The sequence below is a fragment of the Lissotriton helveticus genome, chromosome 9 (genome assembly GCF_964261635.1).
Source record: "Lissotriton helveticus chromosome 9, aLisHel1.1, whole genome shotgun sequence".
Taxonomy (NCBI): Eukaryota; Metazoa; Chordata; class Amphibia; order Caudata; family Salamandridae; genus Lissotriton; species Lissotriton helveticus.
Window position 1 is genome coordinate 879,572,674 of NC_136070.1, and position 14,848 is coordinate 879,587,521.

At 42.4% G+C, this 14,848-nt stretch overlaps 1 protein-coding gene across 1 annotated transcript in view; it reads right to left on the reverse strand.

Annotated features, from left to right (window-relative positions):
• LOC144781948 (cytochrome P450 2G1-like) overlaps positions 1–14,848 on the reverse strand; it is a 528,779-nt gene that overhangs the window by 109,686 nt on the left and 404,245 nt on the right. The window contains exon 5 of the mRNA XM_078661039.1: positions 9,484–9,660. Coding sequence (XP_078517165.1) covers positions 9,484–9,660 — 177 coding nt within the window. The remainder of the gene's footprint in view (positions 1–9,483; positions 9,661–14,848) is intronic.

The window sequence follows — 14,848 nt, forward strand, 5'->3', positions numbered from 1 at the left end:
TAAGGACTTGGTGAAGATTCTTCCTAAGTAAGTGTATTCATTTACTACTTCTACCGTTTTTCCCCCTAGGGACCAGATGAATTTGGTACTCCTTTTTCTTCCAGAGAACGGTAATGTTTTTGTTTTCGAGATGTTCGGTATTAGGTAGTTTTTCTCTGTGTAATTGTAGAGAGCCTGAAGGCTTCTTTGCAGACCAAATGGGGATAGATCTAAAATAATAACATCATCTGCATACAATAAAGTATGTATTTTATGGGAAGCAATTTTTGGAAGAAAGTTACATATCTGCTGAAAGCGTTGAGGCATGTCGCTGAGATAAAGGGAAAACAATAGAGGACCGAGAAGACATCCCTGCCTAAGGCCATTTGGGGTCGGAATAGGACTAGTAAGACCTTTTTCCTTCCCCATTTGAACTAGACACCAAGTATCTGTATGTAATGATGATAATATGTGTAATAAATTGTCCGGGATACCCATTTTACTGAGTTTTCTCCATAGTGCTGCTCTGTCTACTCTATCGAATGCGGTAGAAAAGTAGATAAAAGCAGCATATACAACCTGATATTTTATTGTAACATATTTATCTAAGATGGTTTGCAGAATGGCGATATTGTCTGTGACTGAATGCTTTGGTCTAAATCCAGCCTGGTATAGGGGGATCAGTCCGGCTGAAAAGGCCCAATCTTTTAGGTGATCTAATACTGTCGCAGTAAAAATCTTTCCTGTTGCGTCTAAAAGGGCTATCTGTCTATAATTACCAGGATACAGCCTTGTACCCTTTTTATGTATGGGTATTATAATGCTCCCCTTCCAAGATTTGGGGATGTCTCCAGTATTGAAAATGTAATTAAAGAGAGGGGATAACATCTTACTCCATTCTTTGGGGTTGCACTGGAGGACCTTAATCGGTATTTGGTCCGGACCTTTTGCTCCTGTTGTTCTTGCCTTTCTTATATGTAGCTCAATAGAGAATGGGCTAGAAACTCCACAGTCTAAAGGTTTTATTTCTGAGTTCCTGACAGAGTGGTAGCTCATTTCTGAGTTAGTATTTAATTTGTATAAGTTGGCGAGATAGAGTTCCCATTCTGATGGAGGCACCGGAGTAGATTGTAATACTTTTTGGTGCCTATTTCTTTCGCAAATATATTCCAATATGCACGTTGGTTATTTTGTTTCGCCGCTGTCTGCAAATCTACCCAGTGTTTCTCTTGGGTTATTCTCTTGTTTTTTTCTCTTTCTCTCCTGCGTTAATTTTTCAGTTTGTTGATTACTTGCTGTCTAGCTGGTAATTTTTCTAAAAATTGAGCTCGTATCAGTTTATTTAGATAATTTGTATTAATAGCTAACTTTGTTTTTTTATTTTGATTCTTTGTAGGTTGCCTCAGCTTTTACTATAATTTTCGTGTTAGCTTTTTGATTACAATTTCAAAATGTGTCATTGGATTCTCTGAGTGTATTCTTTGCAAGAGTTGTGTTGAATCAATTATGGAGATTATTTTGGTGAGAGTAGCTGAATTCCAATGAATCCGTCTTTGGGTTAAGTTTACCAGGACTGTACTATAGCTATACATTATTTGATTTGACTGGGACAGTTGTGTTCTCCACTCTGTACTTAGCTGTAGTATCGCATGGTCACTACCATCGGCAAAGTTGACTTTAAGTTGTAAAACTGATCCAAACAGTTCATAGCTACAGATCATATAGTCCAGTAGTGAGGAATTACAATTTCCCTGTCTTGTGTTTGAGGCAGGGATGTCTCCTTCTATATTGCCATTTAATATATTCCATTTAAAATGGGTAGTGATTCTATTAGGATCTTCCCTCTTTTATCCGCCTTATTTTCTTTAGGAAAAAGTGGAATAGAGATTCCCAGGGCCTCATCTGTGAGCCAATTTGCCCATTTCGATAATAGCTCATTAGATATTTTCCCATTAAAATCACCCATGATGAAAAGCGATGGATAACCCTGGTTTTCTATTGTTTGTTTGATGTCTTTTAGAATTTCTGTAGTAAGTGTATCCATTTTTGCTCCAGGGGGGATGTAGATGTCTATGCAGTTAAACTTTGATAGAGTATTGGCCGCCATAGCAGATAACAAGCTGACTCTTCAACAATAAATGTATATAGTTCAGTGGCGCAGGGGCTGCTTCAAGTGGAGCATTGTAAACTGGCAAACCGGGTGAGCACTGTTACAACTTCCCTGAATGAGCTGCAGCCTGAACTGAAAGCACTGGACTGCAAAGTAGATGACCTCACAGGTAGAGTGCACACCGTAGAATGCAAGCAGAAGACCCAGAAGGAGAAAAATGCCAAAACAGTATTAGAGTAGTGGGTCTCCCTGAGGGAATGGAGGGATCGGATATGACGTTGAACTACTTTTCAGAAGTCAAACAGGCTCTCAGAGGCCATACTGCAATACTATCTCATTTTCCCAGCCTCATTACGGATTGTATTAAATGTGAAAACCCACTTCTGTGATGAGCCTGATACTGCCTGAACCTGGATAACCCAGAGGGTGAGTCTGGGGTGGTTGAAAAGTTTCAGCACTCCATCCATCATTTTGTATGCCCAGACATAGGTCTCTTGCTCATTTTGCACTGGATTCAAGCTAGCCTGGCTGATGATGGGTGTTACCCCGAAAACGGTCCCAGGATACTTGTTTCCAATCCTGAAATGACCTGGCTTGGCAGTTCGGGCTGGACTGTTCCTATAAGGAACATGATCATGACTGATTTGCTTATGGCTGGGTCTGAACTGGGGTGTCTATGTGAGCTAAAGAACGATGATGGATTTAACCCAGATCTGTAACTGGGGGTGAGTGCCTGAAAGGTTTCAGCGCTCCATTTTATCATATCCTTGTGTTCGCTTTGTATGGCCTAAGTTGGCAGGGTATGCCCGGATGTGGGATTTCTTGCACACTTTGCAACTGGATTCAAACTAGCCTGGCTGATAAGCGGTGTTACCCCGAAACTGGTCCCAGGATGCTTTTTTCCAGTCCAGGTAAGTCCTGGCCTTGCAGTTCAGGCTCTACTGTCCCCATAAGGAACAGGACCAAGACTTATTTGCTTATAGCTGGGTCTGACCTGGGTAGTGAAGTTAGCTAAAGAACAATGATGGAATCAACCCAGATCTGTGACTGGGGGTGAGTGCCTGAAATGTTTTAGCACTCCGTCCATCATCTCCTTGTGTTTGCTTTGTTTGCCCTCAGTTGGCAGGATATGCCCATACATGGATACCTTGCTCACTTTGCCACTGGATTCAAGTTTGGGGTGTTACCCCGAAACCGGTCCCAGGATGCTTTCTTGCGGTCCAGGGACCACCTGACTTGGTAGTTCCGGCTGGAATGCTCCCATAAGAAACAGGGCCAAGACCTATTTGCTTATAGCTGGGTTTGAACTGGGGTGGTCAGGTGCGCAAAAGAGGGAAGATGGATTCAACACAGATCTGTGACTGGGGGTGAGTGTCTGAAAAGTTTAAGAGCTCCGGGTATCATCTCCTTGTGTTTTCTGTTTGCCATAAGTGGCCAAAGGTATGCCCAGAAGTGGTTCCCTTGCTCACTGTGCCTCTGGATTCAAGCTAGTCTTGGTTGATGAGGGCTGAAGCAGTGAAACTAGACACAGGATGCTTGTTTCCGGTCCAAGAAGGACCTGGCTTGGCAGTTTGGGCTGTACAATTCCAATGAGAAAATGGGTCAAGACTGATTTGCACATGGCTAAGTTCAAATCGCAGGTGGCATAGTGAGTAAAAGAATGATAGATAAAACCCAGCTCTCTTGACTTGGGATGAGTGGTTGAAAAGTTTCAGCACTCTTCCATTCATATGGCTGTGTTTGCTATGTTCGCCCTAACTGGCCAAGGGTATGCCCAGAAGTGGGTCCCTTGCTTGCTGTGCCACTGGATTCAAGCTAGCCTGGCTGATGAGGGGTGAAACCCTTAAACCAGCCCAAGGATACTTGTTTACGGTCCAGTAAGGACCTGTCTTGGCCGTTCTGGGTGGACTACTCCCATGAGCAATAGGGTCAAGACTGATTTGCATATGGCTTGGTCCAAACTTAGGTGGCATAGCGAGCAAAAGTATGATTGATTAAACCCAGATCTATTGGCTGATGGTGAGTTGTTGAACATTTTCAGAACTCTGTCCTTCATCCAATTGTGTTTGCTGTGCTCACGCTAAGTGGCCAAGGGTATGCACAGAAGTGGTCCCCTTGTTCGCTGTGCCACTGGGTTCATACTAACCTGGTTGTTGGGGAGTGGAACCCCAAAGCTTGTCCCAGGATTCTCATTTCCAGTCCAGGGAAGACCTGGCTTGGCAGCTTGGGATGTAATGGTCCCATAAGGAAAAGGTCAATAAACATTTGCAAATGGCTAGATCCAAACTGGAGTGGCAAAGTGAACAAAATAACAATACATTTAACCCAGATGTCTTGCCTGGGTGTGACTGGTTGAAAAGTTTCAGCACTTCATTTATCATCTTGTTGTGTTTACTATGTTCTCACTTAGTGGCAAATGGTATGCCCAAATGTGGGTCATTTGCTCGCTGGGCACTGTATTCAAGCTAGCCTGGCTGTCGAGAGATGAAACACTGAAACTAGTCCCAGGATGCTTGTTTCCAGTTCCAAGGGGACCTGGATTTAGGTCTGGACTGTTCCCATATTGAAAAGAGCAAGACTGATTTTCATAGGGTTAGGTCCAAACTGCAATGGCATAGTTAGCTAAAGACTAAATCACTCCGTCCATCATCTTGTTGTGTTTGCCATGTTCACCCTATGTGGTCAAGGGTATGCCCAGATGTGAGTCCCTTGCTTGCTGTTCCACTGGATTCAAGCTGGCCTGGCTGATGATTGGTGAAACCTCAAAAAGGGTCCTAGGATGCTTGTTTTGGTTCCAGGGAGGACCTGACTTAGCAGTTCAGGCTTGACTGTTCCCATGACGAACAGGGTCAAGCCTGATTTGCATATGACTAGGACCAAACTGAGGCGGAGTAGTGAGCAAAAGAACAATGGGTTGAACCCAAAGCACTTGTCTGGAGGTGAGTGGTTGAAAAGTTTGTCCACTCCATCCATCATCTTGTTGTTGTGTTTGCTATGCTTTTTAAGTGGCCAAGGGCATGCCCAAACATGGGTCCCTTGCTTACTGTTCCACTGGATGCAAGCTAGCTTGCCGGATGAGGGGTGAAACGCTGAAACCGGTCCCAGGATGCTTATTTTTGGTCTAGGGAGGACCGGGCTTTGCAGTTCCAGCTGGACTGTTCCAAATGAGAACAGGGTCAAGACTGGTTTGCATGTGGCTAGCTCCCAACTAGATTGGCGTAGCAAGCAAAAGATATCTTGATTGGAGGTGAGTGATTGAAAAGTGTGTGCACTCCATTCATCATCTTGTTGTGTTTGCAATGCTCGTCTAAGTGGCCAAGGGTATACCCAGACATAGGTCCCTTGCTCATTGAGCCACTTGTTTCAAGCGAGCCTGTATGACACGGGGAGAAGCCCCAAAACTGATACCAGAATGCTTGTTTCTAGTCCAGGAAGGACCTGGCTTGGCAGTTCAGGCTAGACTGTTCCCACAAGGAACAAGGTCAAGACTGATTTGCACATGACTAAGTCGAAACAGGGATGGCACATTATGCAAAATAATGATGGTTTAAACCCATATCTCTTAACTGAAGGTGAGTGGTTGAAAAGTTTGAGCACTCCATCCATCATCTTCTTGATTTTGCTATCTTTGCCCTAATTGGCTAAGGGTGTGCCCAAACATGGGTCCCTTGCTCCCTGTTCACTGGATTCAAGCTAGCCTGCTCAATGAGGGGTGAAACCCCGAAACGGGTCCCAGGATGCTTGTTTACGGTCCAGGGAGCTCCTGGATTTGCAGTTCCAGCTGGACTGTTCCCATGTGGACAGGGTCTAGACTGATTTGCATATGGCTAGCTCCAAACTAGGGTGGCATAGCGAGCAAAAGAACAATGTTAATCCAAGATCTCTCGACTGGAGGTAAGTATCTGAAAAGTTTCATCACTCCACCCTTCATCTTGTGTTTGCTATGTTTGCCCTAAGTGGCCAAGGGTATGCCCAGACATGGGTCCTTGCTCGCTGTGCCACTGGATTCACACTAGCCTTGCTGATGAGAAGTGAAACTCCAAAACCAGACCCAGGATGCTTGTTTCTGTTCCAGGGAGAACCTGACTTGGCAGTTTGGGCTGCACTATTACTATGGCAAACGGGGTCAAGACAGATTTGGATGTGGCTTGATCAAAACTGAGGAGGCAGTGTGATCAAAAGAATGATGGATTAAACCCACATCCTCTGACTGAGGTGAATGGTTGCAAAGTGTCAGCACTCTGTCCATCATTTTGTTGATTTTTCTATGATCTCCCCAAGTTGCCATGGGTATGCCCGGAAGTGGGTTCTTTGCTTGCTGTGCAACTGGATTCACGCTAGCCTGGCTGATGAGGGGTGAAACCCTGAAGCCAGTCCCAGTATGCTTGTTTCTGGTCGAGGGAGGACCTGGCCTGTCAGTTCGGGCTGGACTGTTCCCATGAGGAACAGGGTCGAGACTGATTTGCATATGGCTGAGTCCAAACTGGGGTTGCAATTTGAGCAAAAAAATTATTGATTTAAGCCAGATCTCTTGACTGGGGGTGAGTGGTTGAAAAGTTTCAGCTCTCCGTCTATCATCTTGTTGTGCTTGCTATATTTGCCCTAAGTGTCCGAGGGTATGCCCAGATATGGGTCCCTTGCTTGCTATGCCACTGGATTCAAGATAGCCAGGTTGATTAGGGAAGATACCCTCAAACTCGTCCCTGGGTGTTTGTTTCTGTTCCAGGGTGGATCTGGCTTGGGAGTTTGGGCTGGACTGCTCCCATGAACTTAATACCATGCTACTCTGCCTAGCCAGGACCACATAAACTAGATAATGAGGTGGGACCAGATGAGGGTACCCAGACCAGGATCCGGGACACCAGAGAACTGTACAATGAGACAATTGAGCACTTGCACTCACTGTCACACCTTTAATAAATCCTTGTAGTTTACTGCCATGGCTTGTTGGAACTGAATCCCAGGGGACGCCCATCACTGAGGTCCCTTAAGGGCATGACACACTGCTTTATGCCTCTGTTGAGATCAACAAAGAGTTTCAGGAATACTATGAATCTCTGTAGAGGCAGCCAAAACTGATGGATGTGGGTGGCTTGGTGACTATTTTAGGGAGGCTGCCCAAGCAGGAGATCACCCAGGCAGCGTGAGAGGAGCATGGTGGCCCAATATCCATCCAGGAGGTTGAAACATCCATCAAAGGCATGGCTAATGGGAAGACCTCAGGGTCAGATGGCCTCCCAGCAGAATGTTGTGCTGCATTTGTGGAATCCCTGGCCCCTCGGCTGGATGCTCAGTATGCTGAATCTTAACAGAAGTGTTATCAGCCTTAGTCCATCAGAGAAACCATAATGATCACGCTACCAAAGACCAAAGACCAAAACTCTCTGCATTTTGTTCCTTATATACCACGTTAAACATGTATTTTAAGATCCTCAGCAAAGTCTTGGCTATGGGATTATTACCCTATATGCCGAAATTATTCCATTGTGATCAGAATGGTTTAAACCTGTGAGGAGCACATCTTTGAACCTCTATAGAAGTCACCATGTCTTATTCGACCGAGACGTGTTGGTTCTCCTCATACTACCATTATGTCAATTTACCTGGATAAGGCTTTTGACTCAGTCAGGTGGGATTATCTTTATGATGTAAAGCTCCGGATGCAGCTGGGGCAGAATTGGATGAAATGGATCAGAATATTGTATGTGTGTCCCACTGCATAAGTTAAGATGGGCCACAGTATCTCTACACACGATAGCATTCACAGAGGCATGAGACAGACTATTAATATAAGTGCAGCAGAAATTCCTTCATCCAGGCTGGTCTTGATAGCAACAGTGACTGCCTAAAGAGTGGTTTCTGTGCTATAGCTACTGTAAAACCTGGGAGGCCAATATGTGGTTGGTGTCTAAGTATTGATACAATTGCTTACTGATAATTTCTCCATAATTTTGATGTGGAATGTCAACAGCGAGATTGGGCAATAGTTAGAGAGGTTGGCAGGATCTCTGGCGGGTTTATTTCTAAATAGGGGAGAAATAGGCATGTTTCCAGGATTCTGGCACATTGACAGTACTTAGTGAAAGATTGAAAACGTTGGTAAAATATGGCACAAACAAAGATAAGAACAGATAGGCTGGATGTGGATTGCCAGGTGACCCAGACTTTACTGAGGAATTCGAGTCCCAACCTCCTCAGCAGAAATTATATGAAGCCTTCCCAGCTGACACAGTGTAACAGGAGGTGGAAGGAGGGACTGAGCTTTGCTGGGTCGATGTGCCATCTGATATGTTTTATTAATCTTATGTAAAAAATGAAGTGCCAATCATTCAAACAGTTCCAGAGAGACAGTGAAAGGCAGGCTGCATGAGCTGGGCTGTGAGCATTCTTTTAGTGTATAAAATATCTCTTTAGCAGAAGCGCCAGACCTCTGAATCTTATCACCTAAGATGCTCCTACTTGTATCCCTTAGGTGTTTATGATAAATACTTAAAGAGTGATTGTAAGAGAGTTTGTCCTGTTAAGATTGGGACCAATGCCATGCCCTCTCAAGTTTATTACACCCTCGTCTCTCTCATTTAAACTCAACATTATAAAAGGTATTCTGGTGTTTGCCTCCGTTTAAGAGATTTAAAAGGCACACCAATGTACGGGGCACTACTCAAAGACTTATGAAGCCTTGCTGAAGCCTTATTAATGTCTGTAATCTATGCCAAATCCTGAAATTTTAAGCAAGCCTCAGTTTGACCTGGGCAACAGTTAGTTACTTCTCAACCATGAAAGTTTTGGAATATTAAACAGTATGTTTTAGAAATTAATAAAAAAATTATGTGTCTAAATAAGTGGTGTAGGTGAATCTGCCTTATCCGGTTGCTGTTAATAAATATTAGATCTAGCATACAGCCAGCAACATGCCTCGGACCACAAACCTTTTGTGACAATTCAACTGTTCCCAGGTTCACTGTCAATTGTGTGACTTCACTGTCTTCTGTATTTTCCTCATGCTAGTTAAAAGCCCCAAGCAAAACATTTTTGTCAGCCTCAATATTAGGAGGAAAGCAAAGAAAGTACTGGAATATTTAGACAGTATGATTTCGAAATTAATAAGAAAATGATATGTCTAAATAAGTAGCTTAGGTGAATCTGTCTTTATCCTGTGGCTGTTACTAAATATTAGATCTAGAATACAGCCGGCAACGTGTCGGCCAACAAACCTTTTGTGACAATTCAACTATTCCCAGGTTCACTGACAATTGAGTGACTTCACTGTCTTCTGTATTTTCTTCATACTACTTAAAATCCCCAAGCAATAAATACTTGTCAGCGTAAAAAAATAGAAGGAAAGCAAATCTAGAAACAATTATTAAAAAAGTAAGTATTGATTGCCACATTACCTGCTCTTTTCTGATGAGGTAACAGTCGACAAAGTCCTGTGGAGAGCTACAATCCAAATTTTCTTGATGCGATTTTATCCTGTCTAAGAGAAGATCTTCGAAGTCCAAGAACATTTTAAACATTCTGTTGTGAGGGCCAGGTAGATAGTACATTATCCATGGGAATATATCATACAGCTGTGAATGTAAAGAAACGTTATTAGCTAAGAAAATGATGCAAGTTTCAGAACAGCTCAATTTTGTCCTGGATAAAACTATTTCAGGTGTAGATGTCCCTGGGTAGGTAAAGACCAGAACAGATGCAGCTCAGCCAAGCTTGGAAATGGAGGGATATCTCTGAAAGGCGAGTGTTCAAAAAATGATCTAAAAAGAAGTATAAACTCCAGGTGAAGCTGTACTTATCACACATATATGTATATGTCCCGGGGACCACCACCTCCCCTAGCCTTTGTTAATTAATGGGGGGCCTTGCGGGCCCCCCCAAGCCCCATGGTCCACAACCTCCCTGGGGCTCTGTACTTGCTGGGAGAGCAGCAGCTTGCCCCCCCTCCTGGAGCCCTCGATGGCCCTGGGGACCATGACCCCCCAGGGTCAGCTCCTGCAAAGTCAAAGGGTGCCCACCCCTGGGACATTGCTATTTGCTATGGCAGGGCGGGAGCAGTGCTCCCGCCCTGTCATAGCAAACCCTGCTTTGCTTTTTGAAAGCGAGAGCAGGAAACCTGCTCTTGCTTCCAAAAAGCAAAGCAGATTGCTTTTGGGCAAGGGGAGCTGCATGTCAGCAGTTCCCCTTGCCCAAAAGCAATGCCGACTCTCGCAGGAGGTGGGCAGCTGGCTGGGATGCGATCATGCGGCCACCTCTCTTTATTTGAAAAAAAAAAAAAGAAATGGTTCAGACTCGGGGGATGGAGTCCTGGAGGCATAGTTTAAGTATTAAGAATAGGGGGCATTTTTTTCTCGCGTTCTTGGAGTCGCGACTCCATCACATTCAGCGCGGCCCCTCAGTGTAAACACTTTGCGACTCCAAGCAAGACAAAAAAAAAAACAATATGTATGTTTCATAAAAGAAAGATTAACAGTTGGGATATAAGGTGGCTCTAAAAAAGAGCCCTTGTTTTTATAATGAGATTGTTGTAACTACATGTAAGTGCGGATGCACAGCTTTAGATTGTTGAGGAAAACTCTGTTTCCTTGATCTGTGATATGTACTCCATCACTTCTATAGATGCCATTCATATCAAAATGTAGATTGTTGTTGTAGATGGACCCCTTTCTATGACCTCTGAAGTTTGCTGAAACAGCGTTATTAACATTCTTCCTAGCTTCCTCAAACTGTGGACAGAATTGATTTGACCAGTTTCACTTCTGTCTTTGGCATATGTTAGAGCATAGAAAGACAGTTTGAGGCAAAAGCAACAAGAACTGTGCAAAGGTGTCCTTCATTAGCATTTCCAGACCTACCCCAGTCAATGTGCCCAGGTCATTGCCACCACAGTGGACAATCATGATGTCAGGGGGTTTGAGATGAAAAAACGTTTTAACCAAAGGCAACAATTGGTGCCACTTTAATCCTCTCTATGCGATCCATTTAATATCCTCATTTTGCAAAGCCAGTTCTTTGTCAATAACTCTCCGTTCAGCATACCTTTTGCACCAGAAAACATAGTTGTGTCCAACAATCCATACTGTAAACATCCTGAAGGGATGTGTGGAAGTAATAAAAGGATGTCTGTAGCTGAGGTAGTCAGTTGGTAGAATGAGAGGGATATATACAGTTTTAGAAAAAAGTAGAGAATTGATTGGCTGCTTAAGAATATTGTACATTCAAAAATAGGGTGCATGATCTGATCTGATCGAATATTAAAAAAATGTTTGAAAGGTACAGTAGCTAGGATAAGGTGATATTTTGCGAATGTCAACCACACCTGCTGTTTGTATTTGTAAGCTTCTGTGCTAAACTTGAAGATTTGGTGAACTTGTGACCTGTTATTTCACTTCAATGTTCCATGAACTGTTGCTATGGAAACTGGCATTAGCGGGAAGGGGGTAAGGGTTGAATGTTATCTGTGGTTTTAAAATGTGGATTTGTAATTCATATATATGTTATATATTATTAAAGTAAGATTTCCCAAATCAGTACTATCTTTAGAAGTGGTATGTTCTTAAAAAATATTGGTATTTTTATTTGTAATATATTTTTGAACTCCCGTATTGCGGTTCCATCGCGTGGGTGCACGGTGGAATCGCAACTTCCAAACATTCCAGAAGCAGTTGGGGAACTTTTAGAAGTCAGTTCATAAGGGTTAATATGTCTAACCAATAGAAATGTGTTTTACAATTTGAAATTATGTAGAAAGCAATGTGATTTGTTACTTGCATTTATTTCTGTGGAGAAAGAGAGGGAAAGTTTGCCATTACTGGCTTTACCTTGTTGCGAGCAGTGCATTACATTGGTTGTGTGCATAAGAAAATCTTTTATGAGTTTGTGATATTTCATATTCTACAAATCAATTTGGAAGGTGACTTATACATTTTTGAGGTGTATTATGTATAAACTTTATTTTTAAAGTAAAAAAACTAGAACTGTGATGTTTGAAATATATTATTAAATGTAGAGATGTGTATTGTAGTTTATTTCATTGTATTTAAATGCTGTTTGAAACATATTTTGTATAGTAATACATGTATATTGGAAGATGGATTACTGATTATGGTAGTTTGGTTTAGTGTGTGTATATGTACATTTGTAGTATACCGCATCATTTTAGGTGTTGCTTTCAAATTGGATGGCAGTCTGTCAAGTTTTAAGGTGTGCATGGACTTGTGTCTGAAGTATGTCTCTACTTGTATATGTGTATTTTCATATGTCTTATGCATTTGAAGGTGCATGTTGCATAACAAAGATGTGTTGTTGCTTTTATGTGGTAGGTTCTAGATTAGTAGAATGGTGAAGATGCAGCAGAAAAGTGTGGTTTATAAGATGTTAAGATAAGGTATTAGTGATTTGAGTACTTTTATAAGTCTCTAGAGAGGCACTGTTAAAATATGCCACATACATGTTGGTGTATGCTTCAAATTTAAACTTTGTTGTGAATTTTTGATGTGTGCATAGTGTTGTGGTACAGACATCTGCATGCATGTTTTCAGGAATATGATGAGACTTATACTACAGACATGTGAAGGGTTCCTGTTTTGTATTTGGCTAGGTGTAACATTATCAGTAATTGTAGAATGGTAAAGCAGCAGCTCAAAAGTCAGGTTTGAAATGTTTGTAGAGATATTATTAATTAGAGTAATTTTTGTGAGTTTGTGGAAAGGTATATGTAAATTTTTTTGCATAATTTTCAGTGTCTGTTTGAAATTTGAAGTGTAGTTTGTGATGTTTTAGGCTCAGGTACTACTTATGCACTTATGGAATCACCCAGGACCTACTCTAGTACTCCTCCAATCATCTATGCACTACTCTTGTTGTCATGCAATCAGCCATGCACTTCCTTTGGACTTCTTAAATCACCCAGCCTCTACCCCTGAAGTCTTTTGATCACCCAGGCAGTATGTATGCACTTATAAAATTACCCAGGCACTACGTTTGCACTCCTTGAATCACTCAGACACTACAATAGTACTAATGCAGTTACCAAGGCCATGTCGATGCACTTATAAAAAGACCTAGACACTTCCTATGTAGGGCAGAAATTCCCCAGACATTACCTGTGCACTCATGCAATCACGAAGCATTATGAATGTATTCCTCTAATCTCCCGGACATTAGTTCTGCAGTCATGCAATCATGAATGCATTAGCTATACACTGCTTTATTCACCTAGGCACTACCCTTGCACTCCTCAAATCGCCAAGGTACTACCCTTGTTCCCATAAAATCACCCAGGCACAACCCTTGCATTCCTTCAATCACCAAGTCAGTTTCTACTTGTATATATATTTTCATATGTCGTATACATTTGAAGGTGCATCATGTATAAGAAATACGTGTTGTTCCCTTAAATGTGGTAGGGTCAAGACTGTTAGCAGTAGCAGAATGATGAAGATGCAGCATAAAAGAGTGGTTTAAAAAGAAGTAGAGATATGGTATCAGTAAGTACTGTACTTTTTATAAGTCTCTAGAGAGGTTCAGTTGAAATAGGCTATAGAATGTTTGCTGTTTGCTTCAAAGATGTAGTTTGTGATGTGAATTTTTTAGGTGAGCACAGTGTTGTGTTACAGACATATGCATGCATGCTTTCAGGATGTTGTACTTTTTCACTCATTGAGGTACTAAAACAGTGGTATTTTAATCATTCAGGCAGTACCCATGCTCTTGTAAAATCACTCAGAAACTTCCTATGTACTCTCATAATCCCCCCATACATTACCAGTGCAGTCATGTGAACACCAGGCATTATGTATGGATTCATCTAATCCCAAGACATTACTTGTGCAATCATGCAATCAAGAATGCATTAGGTATACACTGGCTTAATCACATAAGAGGTACCCATGCACTCCTCCAATCACCCTGTGAGCATCTATTCATTCCTTCAATCACTTAGCCAGTACCCATGCACTTATAAAATCACTCAGTTACTAGCCATGCACTTATAAAATCACTCAGTTACTAACCATGCACTTATAAAATCACCCAGGTAATTCCTATGTACTCCTGTAATCCCTCAGATATTACCCCTTAACTCATGGAATCATCCAGGTATTACTTATGTACTCCTTAATCCCCCAGAGTTTATGACTACACTCATCCAATCACCAGGTATCACCTATGTACTCCTTAATCCCCCTGACATCACCTCTGCCGTCATTGAATCACTAATGCATTAGATATACATTTATTCAATCACTGAGGCAGTACCGTTGGACTCCTCCACTGACTCACACATTACCTCATCTGCTGTTGTTTTTGCATTTGTCACCCCGAGTGGGACGGGTATACTCAGACGTGAGTCCTGTGCTCTCCATGCCACTGGAATCAAGCTATCCTGGCTGATGAGGGCTGAAAGCCCGAAACTGGTCCTAGGATGCTTGTATCCAGTCAAGGGAGGACCTGGATTGGCAGTTTGGGCTGGACTGTTCCCATGGGGCACAGGGTCAAGACTGATTTTCATATGGCTGCGTTCAAACTAGAATGGCATGGTGAGCAAAAAAACGATGGATTTAGGCCCAGATCTATGTACTGGGTTGAATGTATGGCATTGTTCTGCATTCTGTCCATCAACTGTTGTTTTTGCATTTGTCACCCCGAGTAGGACGGATATGCTCAGACGTGAGTCCTGTGCTCTCCATGCCACTGAAATTAAGCTATCCTGGCTGATGAGGGCTTAAAGCCCGAAACCAGTCCTAGGATGCTTGTTTCCAG